The following is an 18,731-nucleotide window of genomic DNA, read 5'->3' on the forward strand; positions in this document are numbered from 1 at the left end:
AAAAAATATGTTCTTTAGGTGATAAAAAATAATTTGTCATTTATATATTAGATTAACATTTTTTTATCTTAATAGAAACATAGTCCTAACACAAAGAAAAAATCGAGAAAATATAGTCCTAATATAAAGTACTTCGTATGAAATAGTACAAAAGTTATACATAATGCAATTGTACCGAGAAAATACTTCATCCGTATTTTAAAAAGAGATACACTTTTCTAAAACGGTTGTAGTTTAAAATTAAAAGAGATACACTTTTCATTTTTGGCATATCTTAGTCTTCACTCCGATTATATTAATATTTTTCTCTTTCTTGTGGTCCTTACACCTACTCACATCATCTTTTTACTATAATAAATAATTCACCTACCACCCCATTTTCATATTATTTTAATAAATTCAAATCACTCTTCTAAAACTATGTGTTGATCAAAGTGTATATCTTTTTAAAATAAGAGGGAGTATTGAATATCCCACATGTTTCATGACACAAAGAAAATCCCAATTAGGTGTGGCCCACTATGCTACTAATCACATTATGACAAGCTTATAAATAAGACTCTCACACATCATAATCATCTAATAATAATAAGGTAATCTATATCTATCTCTCAAAATTTCTAAAAGTAGAAAGACACGCATAATTAGCTACAACCGCTAATAGCTAGTGCATGCAGGGAAAAGCTAAAAGCTAATTTGGAAAGAAATTAAGTGAGAAAAAAGGGGGTAAAAATGAGAATTGCAGTGGTAGGAGGAGGGATTAGCGGATTGGGAGCAGCGTTTGAGCTTGCAAAAGCAGGAGCGGAAGTGACATTGTATGAGAAAGAAGATCATTTGGGTGGACATGCCAAAACTGTTAATGTTGATGGTATTGATATTGACCTTGGCTTCATGATCTTCAACAGGGTATATGCCTTCCCCATTTTGAATAGCAATTACTTAATTACTTCCTTCTTTCCTTAATGTTCAATCCATATTCATTGTTTTCAGTGTTTCATAAAGGTCTACTAGTTTTTATTTTATTCTACTTTTGGTAACCAAGTTTTACCGTCGTGCCTTACCTATTATACTTCTTCAATATTTACATTTTTCCACTCACTCTCACTTCCTTGATTAATTACTTAGTAGTACGGAGAAGACGTGTAGAGCATTAAGGAAGTATTGCACCATGTATGTTGAATTCACACTCCCCAACACATGATTAATTTTGACTTTTAATCTCTCAAATTATGCATAAATAAAATTATAAAAAAATGATATTTAGCAAGTATATATATCGATACGAATATAACAAGATTCTACCTTAATACATTTTTTCTTACGTATACTACATTCGTTTCATAAAGATCTTTATGGTTACTATTTGCACAAATATTAAGACAAAAATGGAAAAATTGGTTGAATATAATAAAATATGGAAAAAGTAAGAGCAATGTGTAGAAATGTGGTGGGTTAAGAAAAAATGAATAACGTAAGAGAAACTAAGTGGAAAATTGTAAATATTGTGGGGTAAGAAGGGTAATGTGGTAAATTTTTATGTAAAAAAATAGAATAAAATAAAGTGCAAAAAACATTATAAAACGGACTAAACGAAAAGTGTAAAGATTATTTTGAATCGGGGGTAGTACATTGGAGTACAAGATGATCAAAGACACGACATGAATAGTGTAAAAGTCAAAATGGTGTGATATTTGGAGAACCGATAAAATATATTATTTTCTTTTTTGTTGTGTATAGAAAGTGGCATAAAGTGCAAGGCGACAACTAGTGTAGACGGAATTCGATCACAAATCTTGGGTACCACCCCCTTAAAACTTATCAACGAAATTAGTTGACATCTACATGAAAAGTTTTAAAAAAAATATTATATTTTTTATATTTTTTAAAAAAATATATTTTATTAACTAAGTTAGGATTCGATCACAAATCCGGTTGAATAATACTTCGTATATTTTATATTTTTTAAAAAAAATTAGCTCCAAATGCATTGGAAATGTAACCATTTATGTTCTCTTCGCCGTAGAAACTTGTTATTTATTCTTTGTAGAAAATTAGAAATGCCATCTGATCTAGCTACTCCATGAAAGAAAATATTTTAAACCGTCGTTAAGAAACGACGACAGTACTCCGTAGTAAAAAAAAATTCGAGTTGAAATAGCTACCCATGTTTTATAGGTGGGTTACTCCGTAGTAAATTAGCACCGCTTGGTTCGCTTGTTCTCTGAATATAGGGTGGAGGGCCAATAACTTGCAAAACAAGGTAATTAGGTAATAGAGCTGACAAAGAGACGGTGGATACCCACAAGTCCACAACACCATGGAATAGTGCAGCTGAAGAACACCTTAATTATTAACTTATTTGCATGTTCGTTAAGAATTAAGATACTTCGACATGACCACTCTTGCGACATGTGAATATTTGATTGTGTGTTATGTGGATATGGCCTGGGAAAAAGGCTAAATTGATGCATTATTGTAGATCATACCGGCCTCTCACACTAGGTGTCCGCGTGTTTTAGATCCGAATAGGCCCGTCTCATACCAGATCGACTAGTTACATACTTACATACTTATATATCGTGTCGTGTTGTGTGAGTGTCTAAATTTTCTTCGCATAATTTCATTTTAATGGGCTTCGTTCAGATCTTCTATATTAAATAAGGTATTGTAAAATTTAATATGTTCAGATGAGTTCAGTTCATATAAGTTCAACAAGTTGAAAAGAACGCATTCTAAAAGACATACATTTGGAGGATTATTTCGCTCCTACTCAAAAAGCCTGCAATTTTATACTCTGAATTAGGTATGAACGTAAATTTTTGACGAAATTGGTTAGTACCTTAGTAACAATTTATACTTAGAGGGGATGTTAGAGTTGGGTAGGGATCATGCCGACACGTAATTATTGGTGTCCAACACGGCACGAGTCTGTCAATCTGACACAACACGAGATGCAGATTGAGGGGTCATGTGCCTTTAATAGACATTATGTTAGAAATTTTGCACAAACACAATGTACCTACCGAACTTTTGCAAGTAGAGATGGTCAATGAGTCGGGTCTGACCCTGCCCAACCTGACAGTCATAGTGGGTAACTTGGGTCGGACCCACTTATGACCCATGACACAACCCACGCAACCCGTATGTTTTTTTGATGTGTAGTAGGTCGATTTTTTCAACATAGCCTGTTGTGGCTCACGTGGGTTAAGCTCACTTATAACCCATGACACAACCCACGCAAGCTGTGTATTTTATTATGTGTCGTGGGTCGAGTTTTCGACAAAGCCCATTTCGACCTATCCCATTGAGACCCGACACAACCCGTCACGACATACCAGACCCATCCAACTCAACCCACGAAACACAACCCACCCAATACCCGAACCCAACCCCCCTAACCGTGAGACCCACCAGACCCGCCATCCTAATTTAAACTATTTTCTATGTTTAAAATACAAATAAATCCTAATTTTATTGTTTAAATATTCATTAACTACATTTATATGAGTATGTCAATGACATAAAATCAATTAATTTAAGTTCATATAAAATTTATAATTTTTTAACGCTTAAGTAATACTTCCTCCGTCTTTTAATACTCGCAACGTTTGTTAGTTTCACGCATGCCAATGCACAACTTTGATAATTTATATCTTAAATTCTCTATATGCAAAAATTATAAAAAGTTGATATTTTGAAAATACACATTGGGACGAATCTAATAAGATCCCACATGACTATATTTTATCTTATATAAAAAGCACTAAGAATAGTCAAAGTATATTATATGAATAATGGCAAAAGTCCAAACGTTGCGAGTATTAAAAGACGGAGGAAGTATTCAAACCCACATGGTCACATGAATCAGCTCTTAAAACTCATCTAAACCCACCTGACCCACCCGAGTCACATCATCCCCCAAAATATGTCGTTACCACCAAGCCCATCGAAAGCACTCGATCCACGACCCATATCACGTACTGTGTTCTTTTTTCCAACACAACTCATGATCAACATACCGTGATTTTCACTGAAATGGGTCGTATGTCAACTCCCTGACCCACGGCCCACCAAACCACCCACGATAACCCACCCAATCCGCCTTATTGACAATTCTATTTGCAAGCAGGGTCGGTACACGCTTATTTTTTTACCAATTAACAAAATGAATCTTAAAATTAATAGGGCCAGCTGATCGGGCTGAGTCTGAAACAGAAGACGAAAGTCGGACACTGTACTATGTAGAACTGTAGAAGGCTAGAAGCGAACACTGCAGAAGCCAGAAGGAAAATCAAATGGGGGAGAAAGTTTTTTAGAGAAATAGAATAATCATTCATCAGTTATGCATCCTCAGACAATGAAAGAAATTAAATGGAGAAGAACATTTAGAAGAGCGGGGATTGCTAACGATAATGTGTATTGTGCAATTTTACTTACGATATCATCGTCTTAACTAAACAAGGTACTTTTTCCTTGATTTTTCTGGAAATTCTTTTTCGAAATTGCCCAATGTTGTTTAATTCGCTGCTGATTGATGTTTGAATTCGGTAATCATTTCTAGTTTTTTGTTTTAATTTTTGCAACTGGGAATTGAATGACATTATGTTTTCTCTTTTGACTGAAATTTCTTTTGTTCTATTGAACTTATCTGAACTTAACTCATGTGAACTTATTAGAACTTATCAAAACTTATTTTAGTTATAAATTGTACTTAGGCAACTCTTATTTTTTCTGTTTTTCTGTAAATAAGGTGAACAGAACGTAGCTTAAAGAATCTAATTTGGATAATGTGGTAGTTGTACTTGTTGTGATGGAATTCATGGACTATATGTTACTACTTACTTGGAATCAACCTCTAAGTGTCCGATTCAACTGGTTTATAAAACATTCCCATGTTTTGGTTTCAAAATCAAGTGTCAAAGTGTGCACACGGGTAATTGAGGTTAAATGAAGAGTTCGAGTAACATAAAACATGTTGAACTCCTAATGATCATCTAAACACGTTTATTATCGCGTTTGTATACCTTCATGCTACGAAGACCGAGAAACTTAAGAACTTATACCTTTTTGCAAATGTTCAAGCAAGCCATTGTTACTTTGTTGTTGTCTTTTTTTTTTTTTTTTTTTTGTCTAAGAAGCTAGGTAAAACAAACAAAGTGTGAGAGGAACTAGGGCTGTAGGAGGGGGTAGTTATCAATGAAGTAAATTTTGATGAGTTATATGTGTATTCCATTCTCCCATTGGTTTGCATCTTAATGTGGGTTCTATTAAACTCAATTGAACTTATTTTGTCCGAAATTATCTGAAATAAGTTACAATAACATAACTCGTTTTAGGGGTTAGTGGTTAAATCAGGCTAATGTAGTATAGTTGAATTTTGAAGGATTTAGATGCCATAGCTGCTTAGGATGCATTATTATGCAGATACTGATAATACTCAATATAATTATGTACCACTGTTCATGTCTAAGTTTCCTGCTTTCCTTACGACGTAGACATATGTTTGTGTTGGCAGGTTTCATGTCCAAATTTGACAGAGCTCTTTGATAATCTTGGCGTGGATATAGAACCCTCTGACTTGTCATTTTCCGTGAGTTTGGAAAAAGGCCAAGGATGTGAGTGGGGAACCCAAAATGGGTTAAGAAGTTTGTTTGCACAAAAGAGTAATGCACTCAAGCCAAGCTTCTGGGGGATGCTCCAAGAAATCAGGAAGTTCGAAGATGGCGTGGTCTTGTAAGACTATTTCTACCTTTTCCTTCTCTGAGTGGCAGTTTACCTTCAGTTATTTTTGCATCTTTTTAACAAATGCTACAAGTTTCTGTAATCATAAAGTTAATGAATGTTGTATGTTCAGTCAGATTTATATGTTATTCTTTTATTGTACCTCCAGACCTAGCTTACAGAGTGGAGTATATGTTATTCTTGTTTTTACTGCAATGGGAATTCTGGTCAGCTTGGCATAATTGTCAAAATTTTCTGTTATCCTGTGCCTGATTATTAGCATGGTTAACTTTCAACTCATACTCACTGCTTCTGTCTTCCTGAAGATATCTCGAAGGACTTCAGGATAACCCAGACATGGATCGTACTGAAACTCTTGGTCAATTTATTAAGACAAGAAATTTCTCCGAACTGTTTCAAAAGGCTTATTTGGTGAGATTGCTGAAACTGTTTCCATATGCTTTTGCTTGTTAATCTATGATGCCTTATGTTGTTTCAACTTTCAAGCAAGAGCTAATACTGTATATGTGTAGGTTCCCATGTGTGCTTCCATCTGGTCTTGTTCGGCAGACAATGTGCTGGATTATTCTGCCTTTTTTGTTCTATCTTATTGTCGCAACCATCACTTGCTTCAGGTGCATGCCATTATTATATTTGTGAATCTCTGTTGTTCGCTATGTTCTAGTATTCTGTATTTATTATGTAGCTAAGTAGTCGAACTGGGTACTTGCAGTTGTCTGGATGTCCACAATGGCTTACCATCAAAGGACGCTCTCAGTATTATGTGAATAAGGTTTTTATTCTTGTCTTGCAATATACTCCGTACTACTAGTAGCACTAGCAGTTATCATTTAATTATTTATATGGCTTTTAAAGTTCTCTTACTTTTTCTATCCACTTAAACAGTTAAACTTAAACGGACTTTAAATATCTTTGCAGATGAGAGAGGAGCTGGAGGTTAGGGGATGTCAAATACGAACTAGCTGTGAGGTGCATTCTGTCTCAACAAATGATAAAGGTCTGTGGTTACATCTAACATCTTATATGTATTATACGACCACCTTTATGTATGCAATGCGTGGTTTTTAACATGTTACACTAAACTGCATTGATAATAGATGTGCAAAACTTTTTTTATTCCACATGAGAAGTTTGCTATACCTATATATTGTGCAGACATGGTGTGGATTTTGTGGATTTCTTGTCTATATATGAGTGCAGTGACTTCAGAATGCTTGTGGATCATCATCAAGGAGTTGCTTGATAGAGCTTGTCTTTCAGGATTATGTTTTCTCGTTTTATTGAATTTCTTTTGCCTAAGTGGTAACTGAATATTGTCTTGACTTTAGAGCATGTTGGTATGAAATTTTTAAATGGTATCACTAAAGTATTTCCGTTATTGCTGTTTGGTTTGAGGGATATGGTTTCACCCACCACCCTTCCCCACCCAGAGGTAACACATCATGTCACCCTCCTCAATCTGACTCCTCCCTCTCTCATTTGGTTCCACTCCATTCCATTGTAATACCCAACAATCCGTAAGAGTAGGTTATCATTCCCTTTCCCTCTCTTGTTCCAGTCATTTGATTCCATTCTGTTTCCTCCAACCATACCTCACAGCAGTGTACGTAGATGGTCTACGTTAAGGGGATGCGGAAGTTTTTATATAGTTGTTGAAATGTGTTAGAGATCCTTTCTTTACATAATATAGAAGAGTTAAAATGTAAATTGCCTAAATTAAGTAGGTTTACTGGTGTCTAGAAAGGTACATGGTGCTGTAGATGTAATCACTTAAAGTGAATGCAATCTGTCCCCTTACCAGCGGAGGATTGTAGAGAGTTGTCATTTTTCAGATGACCTGCACAGAACTTAGTGTTGCAGACTTGCAGTGTTATTAGAAAAAGGATGGTGAAGGAGAGATAACAAAGGCAACCACCAAGTTCTGGCTCTGGTTTATGTGATAGTTTATATGTGTATTACCCACAACGGCCACAAGCAGACAAGCTGGGTATTCTAGGAAGGAAATAGTGAAAAAGAGAAACTTTGACCCAACTAGAAGTCTAGAACATGTCCTCTGTAGCCCTGGTTTGTAGCTTATTTCTTTTTTCTTTATTTCAAAGTTGCGTAATAATCCTATGACCATCATCAATATTTAACAGGCTGCATGTTAGTCTATGATGGCGACTCGGAAGATGCATATGATGGATGCATTTTAGCTGTTCCTGCCCCAGATGCCATAAAGATATTAGGAAAGGAGGCTACACATGATGAAATGAGAATACTTGGTGCTTTCCAGTACAAATACAGGTCTGGATCTTTTTTGTTTGACATCAGGAAACGCACGAACTAAAAATAAATATTATGACCAGCAAAGTTAATTTAATTACTACGAGCTATCTTTACTCTTGTGTTGCTACCTTTGTGAAAGAGGGTAGGAAATGATAATTGCCATTTGTCGTCAATGCATACTGTGCTAGAATCCATAGGAATATTCTCATGAGAACAATTTCATATCTTAGCATATTCACTAAAGATTTTATTTTTTGCAAGATCGGCTCTGCATGGGATGTCCTTCTTTTCTTAAAAGGGGGAGGGGGATTTTAGTATATTGAGTTTTCACTCTTGATGTCAAATTTATTTTTTCTTTTGATCGTAAGTGCATTTGCACTCACCGGAATGTATTTCGTCCTATTCATTATCATGGCAAGATTGTCAAAGGGATATTATGACTAGATATGGCAACGAGAGGATATGATTAATGTCTTATGAAAAGGTTATTTGTTGCATTATTTTTTGCTTGTTTGTTTGTTGGAAGCACTTGGAAATTCTCATGCCTCCATTCCCGTATGATTGTTATTTAAGGTTCATGTACATAGATTGAGGATTCTCATTATGTTTTTGGTAACTGATACTCCTTCCATACCAAAGTTAAGTTGGCATAAGAAAATGACGCTAATATTAAAGAAAGTGAAGAAAATTGAGCTAGTATGTGTGGGTAGGAAGACTCAACATTTATGTAAAATACGGAGAAAAAACTTTTACGAGGTATGTAATTCCATTTTCGGACCCCATATATGCTGTATGTAAGTGTAAATTAGGAGTTAGGACGAAAGGAGTTGTGAAATTTGTTAATAACTATTGGACAATTTACATCATCCAACACCAAAACAATGGGCCTTACTAGCTTATAGTGCTAAGGCTATGCATGGCTCCTAATTCCCAGATTCTCGGAACAATTGGTCCTCACATCATGTGCAAAAGCTTAAACCATAAATCATATCAACTTCATTTCACTATCTTTACCTACAAAAATCATCAATATACCCTCCTTGATATGAAGTAGCTTTCTGTGAGTTCAGTACCCTGTCATCAGTGACAGAGAAACCTGGTACATTCATGATACATCACCCTTTTTGAACCAAGTGATTCACTTTCTGTTAAAACAACTTCTCCTCAATCACAGGCCAAAGTCCATCTACATTGCAGCGCTTTTATTTTTATGCATGTGAAGACCAGCATTCGTTGATCCAATCACAATTGTTCGTGCACTTGTGGGCTTGTGGCAAAGCTTGTGGTGCTTTTCTTACCTTTTCCACCATACCAGTAAAGTCTGCTGAGTTTAACTCCATCTAAATGTTCTTGGCTTTCTTAAGCTTCTCTCAGATCTATTGAAGGAACAATTATATTTGTAGTAGAAGTCGGGTCTAGCAATAAATTTATCAAGTGTAAAAATTAGCAATTAGCATTGCATTTTTTGACGTGACAAATAATATGGAGCATAAAAGGTTGGATGAAATGAGTAACATTTTGGGGTATCCCAAAAAAATAGGCCTCTTTTCATAGTTAGTATGTTAAACTATGAATTTTTCCACAGCAATCTTTACTTTCTTAGGATTTGATCCGTAGTATCATAAAAAGATGCTTACAGCAACTATTAATGATTTTTAGGGTGAATTCCTTAAAAAATGACCTCTAACCAATTGTGGCCGATTAAAGTGGGATAGGAGTAATGATTTTTAAGCTGTATCCTATTCTGCTTCTAGTGCCACGAGCTATTACAGACATGCATTGACTAGATGTCAAAATATGATCTTGTATGCAATAGTTTGCTTCATTAAGAATTTGCATATATCATGACGACAATTTATTCAAGCTTTCTGGCACTTAAATCCTCTTGTCTGCCACAGCTTGTAAACTGTTGACACTGATAACATAATGTTTTACACTCACTTTATCAATATACAATTTTCTACTCTCTATTGGCAGTGATATATATCTTCATCATGACAAAAACTTGATGCCCCAAAACTCCAATGCCTGGAGTGCATGGAATTTCATGGAGAGCACAAACAATAAAATTTATTTGACATACTGGCTAAATATGCTGCAGGTTTGTAAATTTTCTTCCCCATCCCCATACTGGAATATGTGCTGTGAATGATCCTTTGATGGTGTGCTCATATTTGATGATGTATAGCAATTATATATTAATTTGGATTTGACCATGTGAGTATTAAAATTTGGAATATGAAAATAATTGCTGTATGTCATAAAAGGTGCTAGTGTGAGTATCTCATGGTTATGACTATTCATATTTGTGGTGGTATATGTCTTATAGAGACACTTCAAAAGATTTAATTGTCATATTTGATGGGTGTAGGTGGTTGGAATGTGCAAAATTTGATACTTTTTGTGAAGTGATTTGTAATTGCTCCTATTGTATAAAATGGCACTTAATTAGTATACTAAGAATGGCTCGTTATAATTAAATAACTAACTTGTAGACACTTGTTGACTGGAACATGCTTTCATGCTTGCTTTCTTCGTATATTCTTGTTCAATATCATTAAGAACATTGTTTTGCCTCCTTTAAATAGATCAGTCGAGTGGCTCTTGATGAATTCTCTTGTATGTTATTTGAACAACATATCTTATTCCAATTCTTAATCTATGCTTTGAACCCTTTCCAGTTTGTAAAGGTTACTGCATTCAAGATAAATATTAAAAAGCAGCAAAAATTATTATTTGATTAAATTAGGTAAATATTATTGCTATGATGTTGAATCTATAAAGGTTTACGAAAGCTACATTTTACCTGTATTGCTTGCTTTGGAGGTGGTCTGCATTTCTTGTAAAGTGCCTTGTGTATGTCTGTGTTTTTGTTTTATTTTATACAAGAAGGAAATCCAGTATTCTTAAAGCATGTTTAACATCTAAGTCGTCCTAATTTATTATCTAATGGTACATCCGTACATGCCTAATTTTATTGTCCGGTGCTTCACTCTAGGCGTTAAAAATGTTTCAGTTGTGTTTTTTCATATACTTCCTCTGTTTCATAATATTTGCAACCAAGTTCATTGACGCGCACTTTGAGAAAGAGAATTGAAAGGGTATTTGGATAAAGTTAGCTAAAATACTTCCTCTGTTTCATTTACGCTCCCAAATTTCTTTCATAAGTGTGTGCGAAGTATCTTGATTGCAAGTGGTAGAAACCCAACACACCCCTACGTTTTTTTGTTGATTCTGTGAAATTTTCTTGTACAGAACATTCCCAAGACGAATCTACCTCTTCTTATGACCTTTGATCCACCTCATGTGCCAGAGAAGTTCTTACTTAAATGGTCAACTGGCCACTGTATACCCTCTGTTGCTGCAACAAGAGCCTCACTGGAGCTTGGTGATATTCAAGGAAAGAGAGGGATTTGGTTTTGTGGAGCATATCATGGTAAGCTTCATAAACAAGTTTACCTGAAGAACTAACTCCCTCCACCCTTTTTATTTTTGTCATAAAGCCAGAATAGACATGGAACATTTTTATGAACAGGTAATTTTAAACAAAAAAGTAAAGCGGGGGGGGGGGGGGGTAACTTTTGGGACACAACATGATCTCATCTTCATCCCCCCTCCATGCCCCTCCTTCAACACAATAACTTTAACTTTTCTCATCATCACCTATCTCTTCTGTGTGATCCAAGACCAGACATGAAAGTTAAAAAAGCAACTTATATATACCATCCATAACATGGGCATAGAAGGAGTAAATAGTATTAACCAATGATGTATTATTTTTCAATAAAATGAGACAAGTAAAAAAAATAGTCGAAACAAATGGGACGGTGAATGAAATATTTGCTTCAACCTCCATAACTTTTTTTATGGAAGCATCTATGAGTAATTTACTGCTATGGGTATGGAAAAGTGTTGGAGTTAGTGTGGGTTGACTTATTAATACAGTTGAAAAATAAGAGGGATTCTGGAAAAAGCTAAATGGAGATTGTTTTATTGACAGTCAAATGAGAAGGATAGATACATAATTATGAATGGGGATGAATCTTAAGTACGGCGTTCTGAACCTTTTTCCTTCAGTTACTTGGGTTGTTTTAATCTCTTTTTCTTATTTTCAGGCTATGGTTTTCATGAGGATGGATTGAAGGTAAAAATCTCTGCTACTTTTGGTCTAGGCAATCAAAGCACAGTATTAAATCCTTAATGCAATTTTAATTTGAAGATACTCATGTAGAAAGTGTTACTATTTTAAGATCCTTTATGCATTCTGTGATTCAATAATGCATTGCTGACACTGTGTTCACTGTGTGGCTAATTACTGTCTTTCAGGATGGCTTGATTGCTGCCCAATCCATCTTAAGAAGGAGCTTCAGTCCACTACCAATCCCAAAACAGATGAAACTTTCCTGGACAGAGGCAGGGGCTCGTTGTTTTTTAATCAAATTTCTCAAAGGCTTTATATCTGCTGGATGTATAATGTAAGTTTTTCTCCTATTTACAATCAATGTTCAATGTGTCTTCTATTATGAATACTGCACTTGTGTAGCTCTATCATTAATACAGTACGATACCTCCTAGCTTGGTATCTTTCCGAAGATGGGCAGGTGGCTTGTTGGACAAAATATCTTTATCTCATTTCTCTTCTAATGAACCATTTGTTTATGGTTTTTCTTTCTGCGTTCTCTACACTTGACAGTTTGTTGGAGGAGGGAGGTGGTATTCTGACCTTTGAGGGCTCTGAGAAAAGGTGTACTTGGAAAACTGTAATAAGAATACACAATCCTCAGTTTTACTGGAAGGTAGTGCTCCTTGGTTGATTTTTGTATTGTGCCTTGTCTGTTAATGATATCTGGAGCTGATGGACTCTCGGCATCTGCTTACAGGTTGCTACCGAAGCTGACTTTGGCTTTGCAGATACATACATTAATGGGGATATATCATTTGTTGATAAGAATGAAGGTCTCCTGAATCTTTTCAGGGTAAATGGGGAATTTTTCCACTGCTCTTAAGATACTATTGTACAATGATACTGTTCTTTCTGAGTACTTACTAAGTTACTAGGCATATCCTAAAGCAGCCCAGTATCCGTATTTGTTAATTCATTTGTTTCAAATGCGTATGCAGATCATTCTAGCCAACCAATATTTATACCCTTCTACTTCGGTTGATAAAAAGAGGTTTGTGAGTTTGTCCTTGCTAATAACGGAGTCTGCTTGAATAGGTGTTGCCACTTGCCAGTTTGTCCTTCATATTCATTTAAATGTTCTCTTTTTTTCTTCTTCCAGTTTTGACTTCAAAGGATGGTGGACACCAATGTTTTTTACTGCTGGGATAACCTCTGCAAAATATTTTTACAGACATGTCTGTAGAAGAAACACGGTTGCAGCATCCCGTAAGAATATTGCTGGCCATTATGACTTGGTATGGATTATCAAGCTATCTAGTATATGACAATGTTCTTTCTTACTGATATCCAGACTTTTCTTAAAACTGTCAAAGGATGCTTATAAATTTGTATTAGATTTTCTTTATTGGTATAATGAATTAGCTGCTACTCAGTTCTCCTTATTGTCCTTGTCTTCTAGAAGATAAGAATTGGTTACTGATAGGTGTCAGCCTCCATGTTTTCTGATTTTTTTTCTATTCTAGCCTTTCCCTTGGGATGGGGGAGTTTCCAAAAGGAAGGGCATTAAATGAAGCTAACACAAAGTATGTGTTCACCATAATGATCATTAAACATTAGTTAAGATGATTAAATTGTGCTTTGTAATTGAGTACCAATCATGTCAATTTACTTGGCTCGCCTATCAAACCCTTGCTATAGTCTTGTCACTATCTCTAAGAATGGGATATATTTGCCTTTCTATGTCACGTCATGGATTAATGACACATGGTTGCTGGATCGAGTCGTAATGAGCACCTTAAGGATGAGGTTTATGCCTTTTCTGTTAGCTTGTGGTGTAAAAGAGGGGAAACTAGCAAGTGCATTCCTTCCTCCATCCCTTGACAATAGACCTCGTTTTTATTATTTTAAATATCTACCATATCAATGAAGTCTTCTGTTCGAATAATTAGTTAAAGAAATAATCATGGGATACTATGAAAAAGCCTGCAAACTAGGCCAGTTAAACAGAGAGAGAGAGAGAGAGAGTAACCCCCATGTAACCCTGTACTTATGGACATTTCCTGGTGTAACTCCCAACTTTGAAAGCCTTATTAAGTTGGAAAGAAAAGCTACCACCATTAAATTATTTGTGATTGCATGCATTTAGATATACAAAGTTATAATAAAAAGAGATTTCTTTTTCACCTGAAATTGAACTGTAGGAAAGCCAATCTGCGATTCTTTTCTTGTGCCTGCGCTATTATGTCACTAACTGAAAGAGAAATAGAAAATACATAGAAACAAAAACCCCCCTAAACCCTATTTAAATATTCTAAAGTTGTCTATTTCTTTCTCCTTTTTGTTTTTTATTTATTGTGTGACAAAAGAGTTATGGCTTGTGTTTGACGTTTTATTATCCTTTAACCAGAGTAACGAGATGTTTTCGGTCTTTCTGGATGATACAATGACATACTCTTGTGCCATCTTTAAGGTTAGAATGGAAGAATTTCACTCAAAAGTTAAAGTTGAATCTTTTAAGCTTTGTAGATAGTTTTTCTCCTGAACTTACCAATTTTGACCGGTTCTTTCGTTACTCTGTTGTTGCATGACAGTCTGAAAACGAAGACTTAAAGGTTGCACAACTTAGAAAACTCCATCTTCTTATAGACAAGGTGAGTATTTCTAGCTTAATAGATTACGGAGCATATTTTATCAGGTAGTCTTTAGCTAACTTCCAGGTTAACTCTTTTTTGTTTGGCATGAATTTAGGCCAGAGTAAAGAAGCACCATGAGGTCCTTGACATTGGCTGCGGTTGGGGTAGCCTCGCTATTGAAATTGTACGAAAGACTGGATGCCGATACACTGGCATTACTCTTGCCGAAGAACAACTGAAAGTGGCGGAACAAAGAGTGAAGGAGGCTGGCCTACAGGTGCTTATCATTTACCAGATATTTTGTCCCTTTTGTTTTTCTAGGGAATGTCACACACACGTACATTTGACTTCGTCTGATTAACATGTTCATTTGTCTCCTTGTCTCTTTTGTCCTTCATTTCATCTGCCTGCAGTGGTACCCTGAATTGTGTTAATATGAGGTGCTTAATATTATTGATCAAAGTTAATGCAGAGATGATATTTGATACAATCTGCAGGCAGTGATAATCTGTGCTGTGATAATTCCTCTCCCGGCCAAACTTTAGTTTCTTTTCCCAAATACTTTTTCCATATCTTCATTTTTTTCCCTGGAAATTTTATTACACTATTTGTATCTATTAATTTCTATTGTGATTAGTAAATGTATTTCTTCTTTGTCTGATTGTAATGATTTTTCTGCCTCTTAAACCTATTTACAATATGTGCTTCTGACAGGATAACATACGGTTTCTTCTATGTGATTATCGTCAATTGCCAGCTGCCTACAAATATGATAGAATCATCTCTTGGTGAGACCCTCTTCTTGATAATTAAAAAAATGCAGATAACAATTATCATTTGACCGTTCTTATACTGTGCGCTAATTTTGTTGCTCAACCAGTGGGATGATAGAGCACGTAGGGCATGAATTTTATGAGGAATTTTTTCGCATTTGTGACTCCGTTTTGGCAGACAACGGGCTTCTTGTTCTTCAGGTAACGTCTTTCTGGGAAAGTTAAATCTTTTATGAGTTGCTAGTGTTTGTTTTCGTTATTATTGTATGACCCGGTCCAAATGTGATATGAAGCAAACAAACACAAATCTTAATAGAATGACAAATTACCTAAATACCTAAATCATCAACTTGTCTTAAACCTGATGACTGATCCAACACAGTTATCAACAATAGTTGATGTAATCAAGAGTTTATCAAATTTGTTATGAGAGTTATTTTGTCTTCTCTAGCTCCTGTGCTGATTCGTGGTGTGAAGCCGTTGTACAAGTGCATACCTTGAATCTTCAAATTTTGTGCATTAAACCCAAATCGTTGGGGCAAACTTAGACAATTAGACATAATGGTAGAACATTGGTAAAGGAGTCTATTTTTATGAAAGGAGGTTATAATTAGAACATCACAGTACACAGGTCATCTATATTTTTCTTTTCTCTTGTTTTGACACATCCCCTTTTCCTTCAGCATTTTTTCATTGTTCAGCAATTTCTTTCCTTTGTAGGAATAGATTTCTTTTATCATCATAATGGTGTCCTTGACTCCTGTTCTTGCATATTAATAGTTAGGGATATTAGTGGAATCTTGATTGGGCTTTAGTCTGAAAAATGGTGCAGGAAGCTGAAATGTACATACATTTCTTCTGCTTGTTTTATATAACTAATATCTCTTGCAATGGCTTTTTTCTTCAGACCATATCAGTACCAGATGAACTGTATGATGGGTTCAGAAGAAGCTCAGGTTTTGTCTATGAGTACATTTTCCCAGGTGGATGCCTACCTTCCTTGAGCCGAATAACATCCGCGATGGTTTCTGCATCTAGACTTTGGTAAGCATGACAAGTGAAATGCTAAACGATAGCTTGATTTGAGTATTTATTCATCTACTGGAAAATGGAAATACTTTAAACTGTTTTGCCTGCAGTGTTGAGCATGTGGAAAACATCGGAGTACATTATGGTCAAACGCTAAGATGCTGGAGGAAAAATTTTCTGGAAAACCAGAGGTTAGACAACTTTTCACTATTATTCTATATAGAAGGGTATGATTTGCAATTTTGCTTTGTTTGAAATGAAAGTCGCTTTAATGTGAAATATTCTAGGACAACTTTTTGTCGAAATCTTGAACTGGTAAGCAATATAGGTAAGCAATACTGAATAGTGAAATAGACTGCTGATCACTTGTTCTGCAATTCCAGCAAAATCTCTTCACTCGGCTTTGATGAGAAGTTCATCCGAGCATGGGAATACTACTTTGACTACACGGCATCTGCCTTTAAGACAAGGGCGTTAGGGGATTACCAGGTTATTCTCTGAAAACTTGCATACCTCCTATTCTGCCATTTCTGTTTGCATGGAGATGATTCTCAGATTTCAGGCTACAAAAATTCAGATCTTTTTTTAGTAGGAGTTTTGCGTAAAATTCACTCTTCCACTCATGATTATTGAATACCGAGTTAATGTGTTTTATAATATAATTCCATTCAAATGTTACCTGAATAACAATATGCGTTGTGGGGAAATTTGAGAAATCATCAAATTTCCAAACACATTCATGGTTGTTAGATATGCCGAAACAAAGGATTGGTCCAGAAATCATCAATATGTGTAGGGCTTAAAAGTTAAACCTCATAAGTAAGCAAAGTTGATCATGATTCCTCTTCACATAATGGTAGAAATCAACTCCTCTTTCGCATATGCCATAATAATGTTTAGGAAGAGGAATCAGAATTCAACTCCTTTTCACATATAAGTGGAACTTAGGTCTTCATATTAAGGGTCAAGCAACCAAAGTTGATACTTTCAGATATTTTTTTTACTTCAGTCAAACCCTATAATCTCCCCTTTCACATGTTGATTTATCTGCTTGGAAACTGTCATGATACTGTATACTTGCATCAGGCATGATGGTGTAGAATGCAAAATAATACTTTGCCACCCTGGAAATGATAGCACTTTTGCTATTTTAGGATGTACGGTTGAAGTTCATATCAATGTTGAGTTATCAGACTAGTCCAAGTATTATCAAGGTTTTTTGGAAAAAGATTTGTTAATGGTTTAGGAGTTAGGACAAATTGACTTTATTGTAGTGTGTGCTTAAACCATTTAAACTTAGGCTGTTTTTTATTTTTTGGTTTCTAATTTATGGTCAAACCATGTTAATGTTAAGGGTTGTAAATAAACATTCAATGCATTTCCAAAATTGAAGTTGATTTAGGAATGCATGACAAAATCACCCGTCGATCGGTGTAATTAGAGTTTCCTTTTATGGTTTCTATAGAATCTCAAGCAATTTGCAGAGAGAATTGGGAGAAGAGTTTTTTTCCAAATTCTAACCTTTAATCTTAAGTATTGACGATAATCACAGAGAAGAAACTTAGAAACATTTATAGCTTCTTATTTGCATGATAAAATCACGCGTCGATCAGAGTAATAACAATGTGAATTTAAGTCCTTAAAAGATGTTACTAAGGTTTAGTGTTGGACTTACAGAGTAACCAAAGGTTTTTTTTTTGTGTGATGCAGATCGTTTTCTCACGGCTAGGAAATATTGTTGCGTTCGAAGATCCCTACGAAGGCATACCCTCTTCATATGATTGTCCCTAGAATCATATTGAACTAACTGATGCACTAAACAGTGAACTTATCAATGTTCAGTCACATATGTGAAAGTTATGAAACTGATTTTCTATATTTTACACTCATTCTTGCCTATATATGATGTCAAACTCAAATACTGTACACAAGGACATGTTGAACATCATGCTCTCAAAAGAACGTGCACTTTAGTAATGGAACATGGAACATGAAGATGGGATATGTTCTTTTATTTTTAAGTATGTGTTACTTCCTTAATTTGAACCATAGGTTCTTTCAAAAGTTGAATGCCCTACATAAACTCGTGTGTATGCTCTAATTTACCTTTTGTATGTGTGTGTACGTGTGTAGGTTGAATTGTTTAGGCTTTTACTCGTAAAA

At 35.2% G+C, this 18,731-nt stretch overlaps 1 protein-coding gene across 2 annotated transcripts; it reads left to right on the forward strand.

Moving 5' to 3' along the window:
• The first annotated feature begins 605 nt into the window (after positions 1-605).
• LOC110788897 (uncharacterized) lies at positions 606-18,589 on the forward strand. 2 transcript variants are annotated; one of them, XM_056838685.1, is made up of 24 exons: positions 606-906; positions 5,516-5,733; positions 6,048-6,153; positions 6,255-6,356; positions 6,455-6,514; positions 6,661-6,739; positions 7,881-8,028; positions 9,988-10,111; positions 11,266-11,446; positions 12,126-12,154; positions 12,337-12,485; positions 12,704-12,806; positions 12,891-12,986; positions 13,132-13,184; positions 13,293-13,428; positions 14,541-14,603; positions 14,725-14,784; positions 14,882-15,043; positions 15,481-15,554; positions 15,647-15,740; positions 16,447-16,583; positions 16,679-16,759; positions 16,952-17,057; positions 18,279-18,589. In XM_056838685.1, exons 1-24 carry the CDS (start codon positions 733-735, stop codon positions 18,357-18,359), a joined length of 2,616 nt encoding a protein of 871 aa, XP_056694663.1. In that variant the 5' UTR covers positions 606-732; the 3' UTR covers positions 18,360-18,589. The 2 variants fall into 2 exon arrangements, with proteins under 2 accessions (XP_056694663.1, XP_021849220.1); XM_021993528.2 differs by lacking the exons at positions 606-906; positions 5,516-5,733; positions 6,048-6,153; ... (2 more) ...; positions 6,661-6,739; positions 9,988-10,111 and having other exon boundaries at positions 7,888-8,028.
• Positions 18,590-18,731: the final 142 nt, after the last annotated feature.

The sequence above is a fragment of the Spinacia oleracea genome, chromosome 3 (genome assembly GCF_020520425.1).
Source record: "Spinacia oleracea cultivar Varoflay chromosome 3, BTI_SOV_V1, whole genome shotgun sequence".
NCBI classification, from domain to species: Eukaryota; Viridiplantae; Streptophyta; class Magnoliopsida; order Caryophyllales; family Amaranthaceae; genus Spinacia; species Spinacia oleracea.

Bases quoted from the DNA above. Each gene is read 5' to 3' on its own strand.
- LOC110788897 (XM_056838685.1), top strand. From the start codon at position 733: ATGAGAATTGCAGTGGTAGGAGGAGGGATTAGCGGATTGGGAGCAGCG. The intron at 8,029-9,987 runs GTCTGGATCTTT...CTCTATTGGCAG, and splicing joins GCTTTCCAGTACAAATACAG to TGATATATATCTTCATCATG. The intron at 10,112-11,265 runs GTTTGTAAATTT...TTTCTTGTACAG, and splicing joins ACTGGCTAAATATGCTGCAG to AACATTCCCAAGACGAATCT.